The following is an 18,892-nucleotide window of genomic DNA, read 5'->3' on the forward strand; positions in this document are numbered from 1 at the left end:
GGAATGGAATGCTCCATTTCTATTTTCTAAAAGGAGCGATTTTATGAAGCTCACAGAGATTAAAGATTATTTGGGGTGATGCATGTTGTCAGGCTTGAATCCAGATCTTCCACTTTAATATTTTATGTTTTTTTAAATTTATTTTTATTCTTATTTTATTTATTTTTGGCTGTGTTGGGTCTTCGTTGCTGCACGCGGGCTTTCTCTAGCTGCAGCGAGCAAGGGCTACTCTTTGATGCCGTGCGCGGTCTTCTCATTGCAGTGGCTTCTCTTGCTGTGGAGCACGGGCTCTAGGCGGTGGGCTTCAGTAGTTGTGGCACGCGGGCTCAGTAGTTGTGGCACACGGGCTTAGATGTTCCACGGCACGTGGGATCTTCCCAGACCAGGGATCGAACCTGTGTCCCCTGCACTGGCAGGCAGATTCTTATCCACTGTGCCACCAGGGAAGCCCTATGTCTTTTATTACACAACATGTAAGTTAAGTTTAGTGCAGGGTTGTCATGTGAAATGGGCATGTCTTTAACATATGTGAGTCAGAATGTCACCATTGACAGCACTTGGCTTTTCATACCACCTTGATTCCTTTGCTTTTATGCCTGTGTTTATAATCCTTCTGGTTTAGATATAGGTCAAGTTTGTTCACAGTCAGTCTCAGGCCATTCCTTTCCCAAGACAGAAGAGTGCTCTGTCCTATGGACTTTATGCTCTATGCTTTTCATCTATTAGATGATGCATCATAGCTGGATAAACATCTTCTAAAATTTCTTCATTTTTTAAGATTTGCCAGCATGATATAGAAAAGTGTATATTAAAGTTTTGTCTTAAGTTTCATTTAAAAACGAATCTTGCCCTATCTTGCCACAGTTATCTGATATTGTCTCTATTTATAATTTTTTTAAAAAACCTGTTTTAACTCATTGCAATTGCTGCAATCATTCCAGATTTCCTGTCAACTTTATTGCCTTGGGGTATATGAATAGGGTATTTCCAGAGAGATGCCTGAGGTCAGTAACTTTTTATTTTAATGAAGGGTGTGCTTCCTCTATATAACTGATGGAGAAACATTATTTTTAGGCAGAAATAGCAATTCAGTGTGCTTAGCTCACAATTTATTACCATCTCAGTACATAGGGTGATTGGGGAAGTAGTCTGTCCCTATTTCACAGGAGCTGAAATTGTGCTGGTGCTATGAGAGTTTAGACATCGATGGATAAGGTAATCTGTTCCAGAAATGTGGTGGCAGAGAATTAAGTACGATATTCTCTGTGTGGTTAGGACGTTGGATAAGACCTTCAAGGTAGGAAAGAAATGAATGAGACTGACATGGGAATGCAGTGGTCAAGCAGGCTAAAAATGGACTTGAGTAAAAATTCCTGGGTCCAAGTCCCAGTTTAGGATTTTAGTGGCTGTGTGAAAATGGGATTTTCTCTCTCATCTATAAAATAAGGTTATCAATACTTGTACCAGAGAGTGGTTCTAAAGATGAAATAGCATGTACATATAGAGGCCCCACGTACCACAGAACATTAGCAGTGGAAAGGTTTCTGTTTGAGCAACTGAACCTTCAGTGTAAAGCTGCCTTCAACCTGCTTCAGTAGAAAATCAGCAATTCCACAGGTAATAAGAAGCATCAAATCTAGACATAAAATTTCAAAAGTTGGCTTAGTAGAAATCATAGTACATAAAAACCACTTACCTGTTTATAATCTGCACTATGAGATTTAAGTGTAGAAGAAACGGTGGTACCTGTTAGACTTAAATGACAATGACCAGGAATCTTCTTTATTTACAAATTGATAATTGATTTATTGGGTTTTTTCAATTAAAGAAGTATTTATTGTTGATATGAATAAATACTTTTATTCATAGTTAATTGTGAAACTAAAAGTAAGTAAAGCAGAGAGAGAAAATTGCTCAACTACTCAAATGCTACCAGAAATCAATAAATATAAGTAACATTTGAAAGGATAGTCTTTCAGAATTTCTCTATGTATATGTCAACATACCTGTATCTATTCATATAAAATTATTCTTTTTACAAATAAAACATCCAACTATACATAATGGTTTGTAACATGCTTTTAACACAATATGTGTTCATGTCAATAAAGATCTATATTCTGTATTGATATACAGATCATTCTGTTTATGTCAACATAGAGCTGTAATTCCATTTTTAATGGCTGTCATGGTGATCATCATGTGTTAGACAGCCTATTGTTAGACATTTAGATTGTTTGCAATAAGTTTTTCCTACTATAAACAATGCTGTGTTGAATTTCTGTGCATTTATATTTTTACATACTTTTCAATTATTTTCTTACTCGAAGTAGATTTAAGGGGATGCACAATAAAAATAAAAACTTTGCCAGATCGCCTTCTAGAAAAACTGTTTAGATTTAAACATAAATGGAAATTTTTTAAGTTTCTATAAAGTATGGAGCTTTAATTAAATTAATGCAATTTCAAATTTTTACTTACATCCTGTTTTCCAAAGGAAATATATAGATGTATGGACTATTTCACATAAGAGAAAATAGGGAATGTACCCAGGGAGAATTTCATGAAAGTATTAAAACACTGTTCAAATCGAAATTCAGGGTAACCAAAGAATTGATGAGAGTGTAGGGGAGGAAAAATAAACTTTCCTCCACCCTTCTAGGCTCTTGGCTGAGATGCCTGTGATAAAAGATAGATTAAAAGGTGAAAAACAAACAGAAGTTTAATAACATGTATACCATCTGTATACATGGGAGAGTCCTAGGAAAAGGAAGCAACCCCCTGAAATGGCCCAAGCCACCACCTTAAATACCATCTCCAGCTGAAGACAAAAGAAAAATGTTGTGATATCCAGGAGTGGCTTTAAAATGATCAAACCTGTAAGCTGGAGGAGAGATCTGTGTACCACAAAATTGACTATTTGTCATTAACCAGTGAAGCTAAAGATGGATACATGGGAACTGGTTCTATTTCTCCGTGTACTTTTATGTATATTAGAGATTTACTACAATAAAAAGTGAAGAAAGTATGTAAACATAGATTATTGCATACAAAAGATTTATGTACACTGGGAATACACAAAATACAGTAGAGCTACTCTTAATTAAGAAGAAATTAAAAATAGAAAATTATGATTACCTACAAGCCCTTTCTGTTTCAGAAGGGGCTAAGAAGCGTGTGGAAAGACATGAAAAGTCTTCATAATCAAAATAATTGGGTGCTTGTTGATTTTAAAAATAACTGTTTAGATGAATAGGAAAGAGCCTATTTCTATAAAAAGCAATAATAGTAAATAGTAAAAAAAAATACATAAATACCACTTATTTTTTAAAACGTAAGTGCCACTAAAGTTCGTGTTATCTCAAAGTTATCTTTCCAAGGAAAATGAATGACTATGTTTTGAACACAATTAAGAGAATTCCCAATCATGGAAGGGAAAGTTAATAATTACATATCACCTCTCTTAGATACAATGTAGATCAAATAATGGGAAGTGAACTTTGAAACCATGAGTAAGTACTGAGACTTTATATCATGGAATCTCAATGTTTTAATTGGGGGAAGAGACAGAAATCTGTTCCACATCCCGATTTTACAGATAATCACCCTGAGTTCGAGGAAGCTGAAGCAATTTGCTTATAGTTATACCCATACTTAAGAGTAATTAATTTTTGCACAATCATAAGTCACATATGAAAAAGTATTCAAATTTTGTTATCAAAAATTACTTTGTGGGGCTTCCCTGGTGGCGCAGTGGTTGAGGGTCTGCCTGCCAATGCGGGGGACACGGGTTCGTGCCCCGGTCCAGGGGGATCCCACATGCCGCAGAGCGGCTGGGCCCGTGAGCCATGGCCGTTGAGCCTGCGCGTCCGGAGCCTGTGCTCCGTAACGGGAGAGGCCACAGCAGTGAGAGGCCCGCGTACCGCAAAAAAAAAAAAAAAAAAATTATTTTGTGAAGATTACAAAGGTAAGAGCCATAAAAATTCAATATCATTTAGTGTAACAGATAAAGATAATGAACATAGATACTAGTGAATCCACAGAAAACCACTGTTGTTTTCTCTGGAGAAAAAAATGAAAATTAATCAGGATTTAATTAAAGTGGACAGCATTCTGAAGGGAATAACAAGGACAGAAGTTATTCATGTGAATGTCAAATGCAAAGAGATATTATACGTCTCTTTTCTTAGTTAAGGCAGAAATTGCCTCAAAAGAGCAAAACGGTAGCGAATCATCATTCTGTAGGAGAAAATAGAGACAAAGGCAGCAGCCAGCTATGTTTTCAATTAAGAGGAGAAAGATATTTTAGAAAAGTGAATGAAACAATTTAGACATTTGTCCTCCCTCCGGCCATACGTAATAGTACTTAATAGCACCATCACCCCCTTGTTTAGGAGGGCAGTGCTACCGTGTGATCTATAGGGCGATGCTCTATAGGGCAAACCCTTTCATACAGAGTTGTTCCTTTAGCACTGAGACTGAGTTTCCATCAATCCCCACCACAATCTCAGCTTATACAGAAGGAGACTTTTTCAAGATGGGCAGCTTGGGGTTAACAGTGGAGCCTTTGGACAGGTGAAAATTGAAGATGAACAATTGAAAAAGCTGAAAAGTTGAAATTGACCCTCCTGAGGGTCAGATAGATACTTTAAGGGATAGGAGAAACATTGTGTTCTAATCAGCTCAGCCTCCAGCCAGCCGTGGGGATCCACTCTGCTCCTTTCAGAGGATTTAATTAGCTTCTCTCCTGGTGTGCACCAGGTGGGATTTCACTTTCAAATTAATTCACCTTTTTTTTTTTTTTTCCGGCATGCGGGCCTCTCACTGTTGTGGCCTCTCCCGATGAGGAGCACAGGCTCCGGACACGCAGGCTCAGCGGCCATGGCTCACAGGCCCAGCCGCTCCGCGGCATGTGGGATCTTCCCGGACCTGGGCACGAACCCGTGTCCCCTGCATCGGCAGGGGGACTCTCAACCACTGAGCCACCAGGGAAGCCCTAATTCACCTTTTAAAACACTTATCCTGCTTCTTTCTTTCTCTGCATATTTTGTTTTTTGGCCACCAATTCCTATAAAATCTATGATTAATCTCAATACCTAGACACTATTATATTTAATGCTCTCTTGGGCCATTTAGAAATAAGTTAATGATGTTAAGTAATCATAAATAGCTTTTTTTTTCAGGTACATAATACATGTGAATGGAGAAATTAAGCATAAACCGTTGGAGATATGGAGACCAAGTCAAAACTTTCAGCATCTGTGCTCCTTGGGGTGGGGCGGGAAGGGTGCGGATACATGCAACCACTAGCATGAACTATTAGATAGTCCTACATGCCCCGCATGGGTCTCAGTGCCATGGAATGCAAGAAGGTACAGAATCGTATTTCTTTTTATTACAGAACATTTTATACTTATTGTACAAAATTATTCTCACAGTAATATTGAAAGAACGGACAAGTTCTTAGCACCCTCCATTTGCAAGGGAAGGAAGGCTCAGAGTGGTATTGACGAAACTCGGCCTCTGTTCATTGGTGCCAAATAGAAACTCAGAGACAGAGTTTTGGGTGAAATAGGAAAGAATACTGTATTGCATTGCCAGGCAAAGGGGGCTGCAGCAGGCAAGTGCCCTCAAAACTGTGTCTCCCACGTGAGGAGCCTTATAGTGTTCAATGAGCAGAGTGTGATCAGCTCGTGGACATTCTTCTGATTGGCTGGTGGTGAGGTCAGTGGGAGTCAGCATCATCAACCTTCTTGTTCCAACCGGTCTGGGGTGTCCATGCTCGTGGGCAGCATCCAGTCAACGTCTTCCACCTGGTGAGGGTTTCAGTATCTGCAAAACAGCTTAAAGGACGTGGCTCAGAGTAGTATCTAGAGCCCTTGAGGAAGAACTAGAGGTCCTTGACTTTAATGGTTAAAGTATTTTTATTTTGTCTTACTTGACTGTTTTCCTTTCTTTCTGTATTTTCTCACTTCTCTGATTAAACTTATTCTTTGACTAAGGTTTTCTTACAGACAAAAGGCAGGTGGAGGACATGGCGGCGGGTGTCTATTCTGGGAAGGCCTCATAGGGTCCTGCTCGATTACAGTGGTAGTGAGTTTACCAGCAACTAGTTAGTAGCAGAACTGGAACTACATATTCTTTCCACTCTTCAATTATGTGGCAGGTAGACGACCATCCAATTGGATATAATAGCTGCAGAAAAGACCCTTGAGTCATTTTCCAAGGAGAGCCTCCAGTGGGGCTCTGGGGAAGCTCTTCCCTACAGTGGCTTCCTGAAGGGCATATTAGTCCAGCAAATTTTCAGTTTCAGTTATTGAAAGAGCCTCTTGTAATTGACTCATTCCCTTTCATTTTTAAATTTCAATCTGATAATCATAATCGATTTAAATTTCTCTCCCAACTCTTGCCCTTGACACAGCAGGCTGCATTTGTAAGTCTTAGAGAGTAACAAACTTGGAGAGGTTATCAATTCCTTCAGACCCATCTTTCCCCTTTTATAAAAATACATTGTAGCAATTTTTCCAACATACTGAAATAAAATTGATAATATAACCTATTTCCTGAATAATTTTTTTTCAAGTTCTGCATACTATAACTCTAATATCTGCCAATATTTTCTAATAAATCAATAAGTTGTTCAATTTATGAACTCAATTTTCACCCTAGAAGATACAATGGAACAGCAGATGCCTGTCCCATTAAGCAGCGCCCCCTCTCCTAAGGGCAACAGCTGCAAAGGCTGATTATGAAGTAACTGGCATCAGTGAAGTGATTTTCCAAAATGGTGACTAGCTCTTGTTAAATTCCAAATGAAACAAAGTATAATCTTTTCTCAATATACACAGTAGTTACATTCCTGGAACAATCAACATATGTTAAAACGTGCAAAAAATACTTGGTTCGTATGTAAAAACTGAGTAAGGCGCTAGGCTTGGATAATAGTGTCCTGGAGAACATTTGAAAAGTATGTGGAATGGAGGACAAATATTCATCGTATGGGGCCATCTCACACATTGCAAGATAATGTTGCATCCTTGGTCCAGCCCCATAAATGTCCACTGCAATGTCCATATTATTGTGACAAGGCAGCCAATGACTTTCCAGGTTTCCCCCAAGTAGCAGTAACACCTTAGTCGAGAACCACTGTTTGAGAGACTTGAAGAGGAAGGGGATATGGTCTACCTTCTTCTCGCCCTCCTTCCTTTACACTCTTGTTGTGATCTGGCAGGCAGGAGTGGAGGTAACCCCTCTTGTGGCAGGGTCGCAGCTCCTTCATACTGCTGACCCATCTTGTTGGTTACATGCTCAGAATCTTTAGGTAGAGTCTGCCACTGTCCTCCCGGGGTAGAACCCTTTACTCCAAGCTTTGAGGAACTTCTGTGTGACTGGAGGACTATTATTTTAGGTTGATTCCTCCCCCTACCCCCACAATGATGGCTTCACACAAAATCCGTCTCCTGTTCTGAGTTCTTGGGAGGTCTGCTGTCCCTATCTCCTTTCCCCACTAAAGTCCCACTTCTGAGACCACTCCATCCCATTTCTCCCCGTGCTCTTTCCCCCACTCAAGGAGTACATGCTTCAGAAGTAAACTGAAGGCTAAGACTGGGAAATCAGATGCCTTGCTTTTTTACAATTTTTAAAGCAATTCTTTTGGGAGCCTCCTCTCTTGACCTCAAAAAGGAGGAACTAGCTGAATACTGTCTTACAGCTCATTACAGAATGGGTAGCTTACTGGGCATAATCACCAATTTGTCTGTATACCACCATGCAGAAATGTTCACTGCAAATAAACAGGTGAAGATGTAGGAGTGTTTCAAAGTCATGAAATGCATTGTCTCCTTCCAGAATTGAGCCAGTGCATTTTTATTCCCTTTGGCTATCGATATTTCTTCTTATCTATTACTACATGAGAGTAATTTAGAAGAACATATCTGGAAGATATGTGGGCATAAAAAGATCAGGATTCCACTGAATAAGCTGAACAGCCAACTGGTAGGGAATTTTGGACATTGTAGTGATTATTGGTAATCATGTAGGAGAACCCTGATAAGGCGCAATGGCGTTAAATAAAATCATCTCAGGAATACGTGACTTAACAAATTAAGTCTCTCCCTTAATACCAAACGTGGAAGGAATTCTGGAAACCATGTGTGAGCAAGGAGAGTCGGAAAGTGAGGAGAAGTTAGTAATTGCAAGGCTAATTGTTCCGGAAGAAACTAAGGCAAGTCCTCAGAATGCACAGATGAGTTATCTTGATCTTGAGAGTGAGACCAAATACCAAACCCTACAGCACAGCATGGCCCTTCCTACCCTCTAGCCCCTGCTAACACCCCTCTCTTCCTCACTTTCTGGGCTTTACACCCTCTGACCTACTTAGAGTACCTAGACTGCGCCTTCTCACCACAGGGCCTTTGCACCTGAAGCTTCTTCTGTCCAGGACTAAACTGAATTTACCCTCCTCTGCTCCTAGCCAGCTCCTAGCCATATTTAGAGCTGAACAGACTCCTAAAAAAAAAAGGTCAGCTCCCTCTGTTAGAAAATTGTGTAATTTTGTAAATATCTCTTTTTCCCCCCAAGATGAAAGCCCCATTTGTTCATGTGTGCACTGATGACCCCTTTCTGTCTAATTCAGTACCCCGCTTAATAGGAACTTTAAAATACTCAAATAAGTGAGTGAATGAATAAAGAACTTTTATCTATGATTGTATAGCTAGCAGGTAAGTACGAAAACTCAAGCCCACTTCCATAAAATTCAAGTTCATATCTGCTCTGATCATAAGACACTGTCTCTCACAGAAGAAGGAAAGAAGGTTCCAAACTTGTCAGGAAATTCATTAGGTATTTTTCTAACATTACTATTTACATATAAATAACATTGTATTTGATTTATTTAAATAAATTTATTTTAAATTATTTAATTTTAATTAATAATTAAATGTTTTTAAATTTTTTAAACAAAATAAAAACATTTCACCTTAAAACAAGGAGATAAAGATCAAAAAGCCTAGCGTATGCTTTCCATTTCAAAAATAAATCTTACAATAAGTAGTGTTTTAGTGTTAAATTAACACTAGATTTCTCATAATGACATAGATATAATTTTCTAGTTTGTGTCAGATCAAGGGTGTGTCACAAGGGATATCAGAAATACATATGAAAAATCAAACCAATGATTTTATCTTTCTATTGATATTTGTTAGCCAACAAATAAGACTGTTTTGAGCAAAACAATGTTCTTTAGAATATATATATAAAATCAAAAGACAAAAAATTGATTAAATGTAACGATTCCATTCCGATTCCCTTCACTGATTCTGTATATTTCTAAAATAATAATAAAAGCAGCTGTAGTTAGGGGAAGCAAGAGGCTCTTTATGAAGTCCCTACTTCATCAAAATTGGCTCCCTTTGGCTTTCCCACACCATGGATTTAAATGTCTGGAGCTTTTCTTGTGGAGAGGATGGGGTACATGTAGGAGAGAGAATCTTTTCACCTGCTCCCTGGTTACAGTTCAGCTCTATGTGTCTTAGAAAGACTACCAGATATTCTCAGCTTTCTACAACCTATTTTAAAAGGCAGCCACACATCCAGGGGACTAGGCAGGGGGAAGAGTCAATTTAAGTTGCAAGGAATAAGGGGGTGCATAGTCTGTAGAGAACTTAAACACAATACTAAAACCAACTAAGGGTCCTCTGCTCTTTCTCATCCCTGTGCAGCTTCTCAGTGATGAAATGTTCCCCCTGCCTGCTGGAGAAGGCTACCCTGCCCCCTACCCACTTGAGCAGGCTACTGTTTAAGGAGTGTTTCTTCCCAGAAGACTCACAGACTTATAGAAGTCAGATGGGTTCCAATGGAAACCATCCATGATGAGTCCTCTGAAAATGAAAACCCAGTGTGTTGTTTTTTGTTTTTTTTTAAATACTGGGCTGGGTGGGTGCGAATTTAGCTTAAGAGAGATATGGGGGTGGGGAGCCCTGAGTGCCAGGGAGAGTGCTGCTTGATCCAAGAGTCTCTCCTTTCTGAGCCTCTCCTTCCTGATGGGCTTCTTGAGTGGTGTGTGAGGCTCCTCCGGTCTTTTCCTTTCTGCTGGGCACACACTCATGTGGTGAACCCACTCTGGACTTGGGAATCATCTGAAATGAGGATCTGCCTCTATTCTAATTCTGCAGGGAACACGCCACTGCTCTGTCTTCTGAATTGGTCTTTATTTTCCCAAATGCTAGCCTGCCTTTTATAATTTGATTTTCAAGGAGGATGATATTTACTATGTCATTTGGAAATAGACTTGTGGGCATTCTCACGTTAGGATCAGCAACTGACATGAGTGTCCTTTTCTCTCCTTTTTCCTTTGTCCAGTTGGCATACTTTTGCTTTCAATTACAAAAGTAATTGTTGAAAAATTGGGAAGGACACAAAAACACACAGACACACAAAGAAAATAGAATTCTCCTGGAAGCACAGTACCTAGTGATAATTATTGTTAACATTTTGATATATGCCTTTCTGAGCTTCTTTTTCCTGTGCTCAGTGTATTAATATTTAAGACATCAGTGAAACAAAATTGAGATCATACGTGAAAAAAAAAAGACTCTGCCAAGAATTGAGTCAAAGCAAAAATTACTATTTTCTTCCCTTTCTTCTCCAGTCGTTGTTTAGAGTCCTCTCACCTGGCCTTCTGTGGGGTGACTGTGACCAACTCCTTGCTGGTCTCTTTATTCCTGACCACGCCCACTCTTACATGTCATACACTCAAGATGCCTCTTCATAAAGTGTGTGTCTGGCTATAGGGCTTGTGTGCTCAAAAATCTCGAGTCGAATTCTAGCTACTAAATTCCTAGAGGTCATGGGTGGTGTCTAAGCCATTTTTAGTCACCACAAGACTTGGTTCATGGTGGTGAATGGAGTAGTCCCTTGCTAAATTTTGCCTGAATTATTTAAAAATTCAGCTAGTAAGTCTGCTATGAAATTTTCTTTAAATGACTGCCCTATAATTAGGCATGTTCCACGAATTTGCATCATTTATTCAACACATACCTTTTTTTTTTTTTTTTTTTCGGTACGCGGGCCTCTCACTGCTGTGGCCTCTCCCATTGCGGAGCACAGGCTCCGGACGCGCAGGCTCAGCGGCCATGGCTCACGGGCCTAGCCTCTCTGCTGCATGTGGGATCTTCCCGGACCGGGGCACGAACCCATGCCCCCTGCATCGGCAGGCAGACTCTCAACCACTGCGCCACCAGGGAAGAGCAACACATACTTATTGATCATTTAGTATGAGTTAGGTAGGCATTTGCTGTGTTGAATAATTTTGTCTAAAATCTGCCTTTCCTTGAGCAATATGTACATTTAGAAATTTTTTTTTGACAAAAGAAACAGGAAGACAAAAAATGCTTATTTCAAGTATCATTTTTAGGCTTCACATCTATCATTGTTCATCTCAAAAGAGAGCAATGCATGGGTCATAATCTGCTTCTTGCTTTTAATTAGAGTTGCCTAATGACTGATTTTGAACCTCTCAGCAACTTCACTGATTCCTTGATTTTTTTGAAAAAGACAAAAAGAAAATATAAGTCAATATCTACACAATACATGCCTAAAGATAACAGGAAATAAGAGATTCTCTGACATGCTTACAAACTGGATCAGACAAGGGCTTATAAGTAATTAATTGCTGAGATAACTGACAAGGGGTCAGCTTACAGGCGCAAGCCTGAGTCTCGGTCAGATTGCCATCTCTTGTAGTCCGGTCTCCTGCAATGTCACAGACAATCTGTCATCACAGAGCAGGTGGCCAGGCAGGACTGTGGGTGTGGATATGGTGACCATGTCAGTTGCTAACTACAGCCTGCACTGCAGCTAGGAGGAGATGATAGCTATTAAGTTGCAATTTGCACTGGACAGGGGCCAAAGTGTTTACCCTATAACCCAAATCCATCTATTGTCTACATAGGCCAGTCCCCCTATAGGGGACAGTATGTGTTTTATTAATTCATCTACTATGAACCCAAAACTGCTGTAGATGCTGGGGTCTGACAGTTCAAAAAGAGAGACAGAGGCCCTGCAGTCTTGGATTTGGCTTTCTTGATCATCTCTTCCAATCTGCTCATCTATCTTTGTCAGGTCAATTACGATACCCACCTGTGTCTCTTAGAGACTCAGAAAAGGTCCTTAAACATTTCTAAGTTCCCTTACATTTCCAAGAGGCATCCCCATTTTTATATTCTGTTAAATACCAATGTTCGATGCAGCAGCAGAATAGAAACGGCATTATGGCAGATGTAAGGGGACTTTTTTCACTTGTCTTTACCACTAATTCGCTATTGGATCCTAGGCCCATGATTCTCAGCTCTGGCTGAACCTAGAACCAACCAGGGAACTTAAAAAAATGCCAGTACCCATATTCCACTTCAGACCAGTGGGAAGAAAATCTCCAAGAGTGGACCTGGGCTTCAGTATTATTTTGAAACAACACAACTGATAGTTATGTGCAGCTAGTATGGGGCAAATCTCTCTGTACTTTCTCAACTTGTAAAATGAGGGTAATCATAATTCCCTCCTTAGCTCATAAGGATTGCTTATCTAAAATTTAGGTTGTAGATGTCAAACAATTTTAATAAATAATTTTAATATCTACACAACTAACATTTTTGGGGGTCTACACTCAGAAATTCTTAAACAAATCCAAAGATGGCTAAGACTTTTGTGTGACAGGATAACATTTTAAAAGAAAGGGAAAATAATATGTAGTTTCTGAACTTTTCTGACTCGTCATTGCTACGGACTCTTTAGGTCACGCTATGTAAGATTCTGAATTTTTAAAGAAAAAAGAGCATATAGTTTCATTACTTCCAGACACTTCCAGTGGTAGCAGAATCAGCAGCATTAAAACCATGGATTAAGACATCCATAAATTCAGTCCATTTTCCCCTTAGGTATCTTGGTTATGAACATTTTCAAGGGCGACTGTCCGGGCACTGTGGTCACCACTAAAACACTGGCAGTTCTCAGAGATTCTAATCAGTGACCAGCGACTGAAGATGCAGTGAGAGAGCTATATATCATAGACAATGCCAAAGAAAAGAGATTTACTGAAAAACCTAAAGTACAATCTCTCAGGGATGTTGCTTCAGAACTGGATTGTAGGGAACAACTTCCTGGTACAGAGGACCCCAGGGACTTCGTCTTGAATTCCTGTTGATGGAGTCCTTGAATCAATGTTGAGTTTGTGCAAACTTAGTAAAAAAGTTTCTGTCCTCTAGATAAGGTCCCCTGTTAAGAAAACTAATGTGACAAACAAAATCTTCCTCAGAGTGGAATTTGTTTAAAATGGCTCTATTGGAAATTAAACCCTCAGATTATAATAGAGAGGGGATCATAGGAAAAGAGGAACATATAGGAAAAGAAATACTGTGATCCAGCAAGAATGCGGTACCCCCTTTATTGATCACGTAACCGCACTCTGTACTTACAAAATCAGAAAGTGCACAAGCAACTTCTTTCATTACAGAGAGGGAAAGTACTCTCGTACTGTAGGGGCATCCACTTTCCTGGATTACTCATTGTATAGAATTCTGCATAACATAAACCTCAACATAATCATTATTAGTAATGACATGGCCTGATTATGTTGAACCCAATTACATAGAATATTTTTTACTTTATGGGTATCATTTTTATGGAAATTTACCAATAATAACAACAACATTGAGTAATTACTATGATCAGGAACTATGTCAAGCACATTATATACATTTTATACTTTTCATAAATTCTTGAAGGCGATTTGTGATCTAGGTTTTCCAGACAAAGGTATTGTGACACACAAAGGTTAAAAAAACTTCCCAAGGTCATACAGCCAGAGGTGAGATTCAAACCCAGGTAGTATGACTCCAAAGCCTTAATTCTTAGCCAGTCTCTGTTCTTTTCTGACCCACCAGTTGATCTAGATAATGATTCTGCCATTGAGTTACTGACTGGTAACCTCACCATTGATAAGGTTTTGGGGTACAAACGAATGTCCTCAATGTTCTAAGGGGAAGAAATGGAAAATGAAAGTGTCAGGATTTTGCACAAGCCCAACTGTTGACTATAAGTTCCTCAAATGCAGAAGTGAAGACCTCTGGTGTCCAAAGACTGTGACAAATTCAGAGGAAGTGGGTGACTTTACAGTGACGGAGCACTGAGGAAGGGTGGGTTATAACTTTGAGTCTACCGGGAAGGCTGATTCCACCCACCAGCAGGGCCACTGACTATGTGGGGTTCAACTGGTCAAAACAAAACAGAGAAGCAAAAATTTAATTTCAGGAACAAGACAGCAGGGAGGAGGAACGGTAGCACTTAGAAGTCACCAAGAATCCCCACAGTCACGCTTGAAGCAAACCCAGGATCCAATCAGCAGCAAACAAAACCTGGTCCAGCGGTTCCCCTGAGGATCCTGGGTATGGGAAAATAGCTAATGCTAAGCTCCACTCTCTTGCTGGCCAGGCTGCAGATGCTATAATGCTTTTTTCTTATGTAGAAATCAGTATCAGACTGAACCCATGAAGGAGCAGATAGGTGAGTGGTGAAGACGGACAGAGTAGGAAATGAGGTGGGAATAAACTAGAGCTATATTAACACACTGAAGGAGCTCCAAGAAGTGAAGAAACAAAACAAAACAACGATGGTACCTCTGACCTAAGTAATTCAAAGTACTGTAAAAGTGAAAGGAATTACAACGAAGTACTTGTTTTCCCCATGATGAAAAGTGTTGACTGTTTTAATACAATATTAAAAGTAAAATTTGGGGTACCCCCGATCACATGTCTAATTTTTCTGTAGACTGGCCTAATTCACAATATTTTCATTTGGTTTGAAAATGAGTTTGCTAAAAGATCCCCTGAAGGTTTCCAGGGAAATAGTTCATGAAAATCTGAAGCACCTTTAGAATATATCAACTCTTAGTGATTTCCCTGTGGAGTCTGCAAAATGGTCATGCCAACTGCTTTGGCTAGATAACAGTGGAGGCCCATAACTGACTCTTAAGTCCAAAGGAAAGAATGGCAATCAATATGCAAGAATGAATTAGGAAATAGTGTTGCCATTGGAATGTAAATCACCACCTTCCTACATACAATATTTTTTCTTTCCAAAGTCAGAGCCTGTAGCAGCCTGTTTCCTTACCTAGAGCTTTGTGCCAGTGATGTAGCCTTTGATAATTCTTGTAATAAGAATCCAGTCATGTATGACATTTAGGAGGGAGCAAAGGGTTTGATTTCCCTCGGGGCCCTGGAACCCTTATAAAAATGCCTTTAATGAGAAATGAAAGGAAAAAAAAATTAAGGGGTCAGAAATTGAGCCAAATAAAAAATGGTGCCCAATCACTAGGTACTAGGCTACCTTTTAATGGTTCTAGGTAATAGAGAAAACTACTTCATGTAGTTTGTTTTCCTCAAATATCCAAATTAACCTAAATATCAGTCTAAATTGGAAAGAAAGAGGAATAAAGAAAACTAAGATGTCATCTTAATGCCTTCTCTGCTGCCGACAAGATGGATTTGGGGCACCACTGGAATATAGACATTTAAGAACAGGGCTTTTATCACTCCATGTCACAAGCATGCTTACACTTTCAAGAAAAATCTGTGCTTTCACTAAGTGGTCCATAATAGCAATAACAGGCCTCACTCTTTCTACAAAATCCATTCCAATGAGATGTAGTCCACTCACATTTTCATTTAGCTCTTCCATTCAATCCCTTCAGTTAGCTTTGTCCTATTTCCTATGGGTGGAGTCTTTAGTTATATGCTTTTCTCAATGTCATTGACAAAGCAGCCACTTGTCTCTCCAAGCCCCTTTCCTTGAGTGTAGGCCAAATGTCTGCCTCTCACACTCTCTTGAAGTCAGGACCCTATGTCATTTTTGGCCGAGGACATACGCTAACAGAGAGGTGGTGACCTGCGTCTCCCCTCATGTCATTCTGTTCACACCCATTAGTCAGTGCAGTCTAACAAAAAGTTTGCATGGAGAGTGGCTTCCAAGAAAGTTTAATTCATCGCAGAGGAAAGGAAAATATTCTTAGGGAAGAATGAGTCCTGGGAATATACAAGACAAGAAGAAGCTCAGAGTTTCCTCCATCAAGCTGTGTCCACAACCACTAGGATGATGTACCAAGCCCCTGCTCATTAAAGAGAAGTTCTCATTCGGAAAGCATCACCATCACTTGTGAGTTTGCTAGAAATGCAGATAACAGGCCTGTTTCAGAAACTGCCATCTCCAGGTGATTCATATATGCATTCATGTTTGAGGAGCACTGGCCAAGAACATGGTTCTCAGCTTTGGTTACACATAGGCACCAACCAGGGAAACTTAAAAATAATTACTGATGCCCAGGTCCCACCCCCAGAGATTCCAAGCTACTCTGTCTGGGGTGTGGCCTAAGCGCTGGGATTTTTAAAAGCTCCCCAGGAGATTCTGAGGTGCAGTCAGAGGTTGAGAGCCACTGGCAAAGAGGCAGAGGAGGGCTACTTTTCCCATTCCCCTGCTCTTTGCCTCATAGTCAAACAGTGGGATTCCTGGAGTCCGAATCTCTCTTTTCCTGTGGCCTGGCTGCCCAGAGCTGTGCTGTAAGTACGGGGGGAAAACTCTATTAAGAAACTTAACTTTCTGTCTAGTACTTTGGTCTCCCTCCCACTCTCACCCTCCACATAGCTGCCCCTGATGCCCCACACTTTAGCAAACCACACCAGGGGCGAACACCAACTCGTGCTTTAAAAATACAAACTTGGAGTCCACCTTGAGAGCTGCATCAGAGTCTCAAGATAGGACGCTACAATCCGCATTTTTAACTAGCTTCCCAGGTGTGTCTGATGTGAACTCCACAACGGGTCTAGCCTTTCATCCTGCCAAGTCATTAAGGATTTGTAAGGATGAATGAGCTGTCAAGAGAGCAAGGGCCTGATGCAATGCTCCTGTATTAATTATGGCGAAGTGGTGTATTGGCAATGATAATGCTTCTCTTGGAAAGGGCAATGAATGGTTCGTCGATTGCTGCATTAGATCTTTCCCAATTTAACCTTAATGCTCAGCTTTTACTCTTCTCTGTAGTTTTAAAAGCTGCAGGGCTTTCACATTAAGCAGCCTCTTGGTCTTTATTCCCAAGTGAGCTGCAATCTTTGAGGGAAATACCAAAAGGGAGAATCTTTTGGAGTTCTTGGCTGGGGAATTAACAACCCCCCCGCCCCCGCCCCGCAATCCTTATCTGCTTGTGTCAGCAGCTCCTAGCCAGCGTATTGCTGTGCAGGTCTGGTAAGTAGGAAAAACACGGAGTGAGGATTTCAGAGAAAATCATTGATACCTCCCCGGATCCCTCCGCTAAAGGAAAGCTTCCTTTAGCGGGGGGATAGAAAGTGGAGGAAGAAAGATATATCTTGCTGAACAGTTTCAGAGGTGAGAAACGGGTGGGCGAGCCGGGGTGGCGGTTCTGTCTGTGGGTGAGGGGAGGAAGGTGGCAAAGAAAAGTTGCAGCGTCGGTCTGCGCGTGTACTCCATGGGCTGGGCGCCGGGGAAAGCGCTAGCGTGCGGCCGGGACGCACTGCGGGGCCGAGAGCCGGGAGGACGTCGAAAAACCTTCTCCGCGGCCGAGGCTGGGAGGCTGGAATTGCTGCCCGCCCGCCCGGAGCTCCAGAAACGCGCCGGCTCCTCTCGCCCGCGGTGGCCGAGGCCGCCGGGGTGGGGGCGCGCGGGGGGCCGGGGCGCCGGCGGCGGCGGGGCGGAGCGCGCGTGAGAGCGAGTGCGAGGCTGCGGGCGGCGGGCTGGCGGGCGAGTGTGCGCGGGAGGAAGGGAGGGAGGGGAGCGGAGCGCGCGCGCCGCCCGGGCCCCGGCCCTCCCAGCCTCCCGGCCTCCGCGCTGCCTCCCGCCCGCGCGCACCGGCTGCCTGCCGCCGCCGACGCTCCTGCTCGCGCCGGCGCTGCACGGGAGCTTGCCCGCCGCCGCCCGCTTTGTGCTTCCCCCCGAAGATGGGAGCGACCTTTCCCAGCTCGGGAGCTATTTAAAAGGAGGGAGTGCGCCGTCTTTCCTACTAACGTGGAGGAACGGGGGAAGGATCCAGCCGCACTCCCCCAAACCAGGTAGGCTCTTCGGAAGGGCAGCAGAAAGGATTTGGTCAGATACCGCCAACTGTTTTCCATTTGTTCAGAAGGCTACACTTCCCTCCGCTTTGGCAAAGGACCAGCTCCTAAATTGTGTGTGCCTGTGTGTGTCCCCACCCATTTTCTGGGGGTGTCCGCGCTTCTCGGGGAGTGAAATTGCTCTGGCTGGTGCGTCTGGGCGTTGAGGGTGCCCGCCTGCCAGTGCCGGCTGCCGGAGCAAGAAAGGGCTGCTGAGGAGAGATGCTGCACCCTGCACCGCGCTGGGCTTAAGGATTCAGGGCGCGAAGAGCGAAGTCCACCCGGAATGCAACGCTGCTGGGGATCCAGGCGTCCCCACCCACTGGGCTCTGCTCCGCGGTCACCCCTCCTCCCGGTAATCCCTGGGGTCTTCCCCAAGGCCACACTCGCGAGTCTCCTCTTTTCCGGCCAGCCCTGGGTGCTCCTTCAGCATCGACTGCGGAGAGGAGGGAGGTGTGGCCGGGGCGGGGGGACAGGCAAGGGAGAGAAGCGGCGGGGGAGTGGGCTGCAGGGTCCCAGTCTCTGGGCACCCAGCCCGAGTGTGCGTTGGGGATCCTGCGCGCAGAGGCATCTTTCCCCAGGACATTCGAAGGGAACTTTGCCGCTGCATTGTCTGCCTCCGGAGCTTCGCTGGCTCTTGGGGAAATGGTCTGTGTTCTGAGACGTGAGGATATCCTTCTTGGATCCTCCTTAATGAAGAAGAGGGAGGTCTTCTGGGTGGACGGTAGGCTACAGAAACCAAATCC

General features: G+C 42.2%; 1 protein-coding gene across 2 annotated transcripts in view; it reads left to right on the forward strand.

The window, feature by feature from the left end:
• Positions 1-18,892, forward strand: part of SLC8A1 (solute carrier family 8 member A1) — a 412,805-nt gene that overhangs the window by 48,991 nt on the left and 344,922 nt on the right. Inside the window, exon 1 of one of the 2 annotated variants that reach the window (XM_060168807.1) lies at positions 18,433-18,501. The exons of the other annotated variant lie outside the window; for it this stretch is intronic. Within the exon in view, the coding sequence (XP_060024790.1) occupies positions 18,433-18,501 (69 nt within the window). Of the gene's footprint in view, positions 1-18,432; positions 18,502-18,892 lie in introns of those variants that run through there. 2 annotated transcript variants of the gene reach the window in all.

The sequence above is a fragment of the Lagenorhynchus albirostris genome, chromosome 13 (assembly GCF_949774975.1).
Source record: "Lagenorhynchus albirostris chromosome 13, mLagAlb1.1, whole genome shotgun sequence".
Classification (NCBI taxonomy): Eukaryota; Metazoa; Chordata; class Mammalia; order Artiodactyla; family Delphinidae; genus Lagenorhynchus; species Lagenorhynchus albirostris.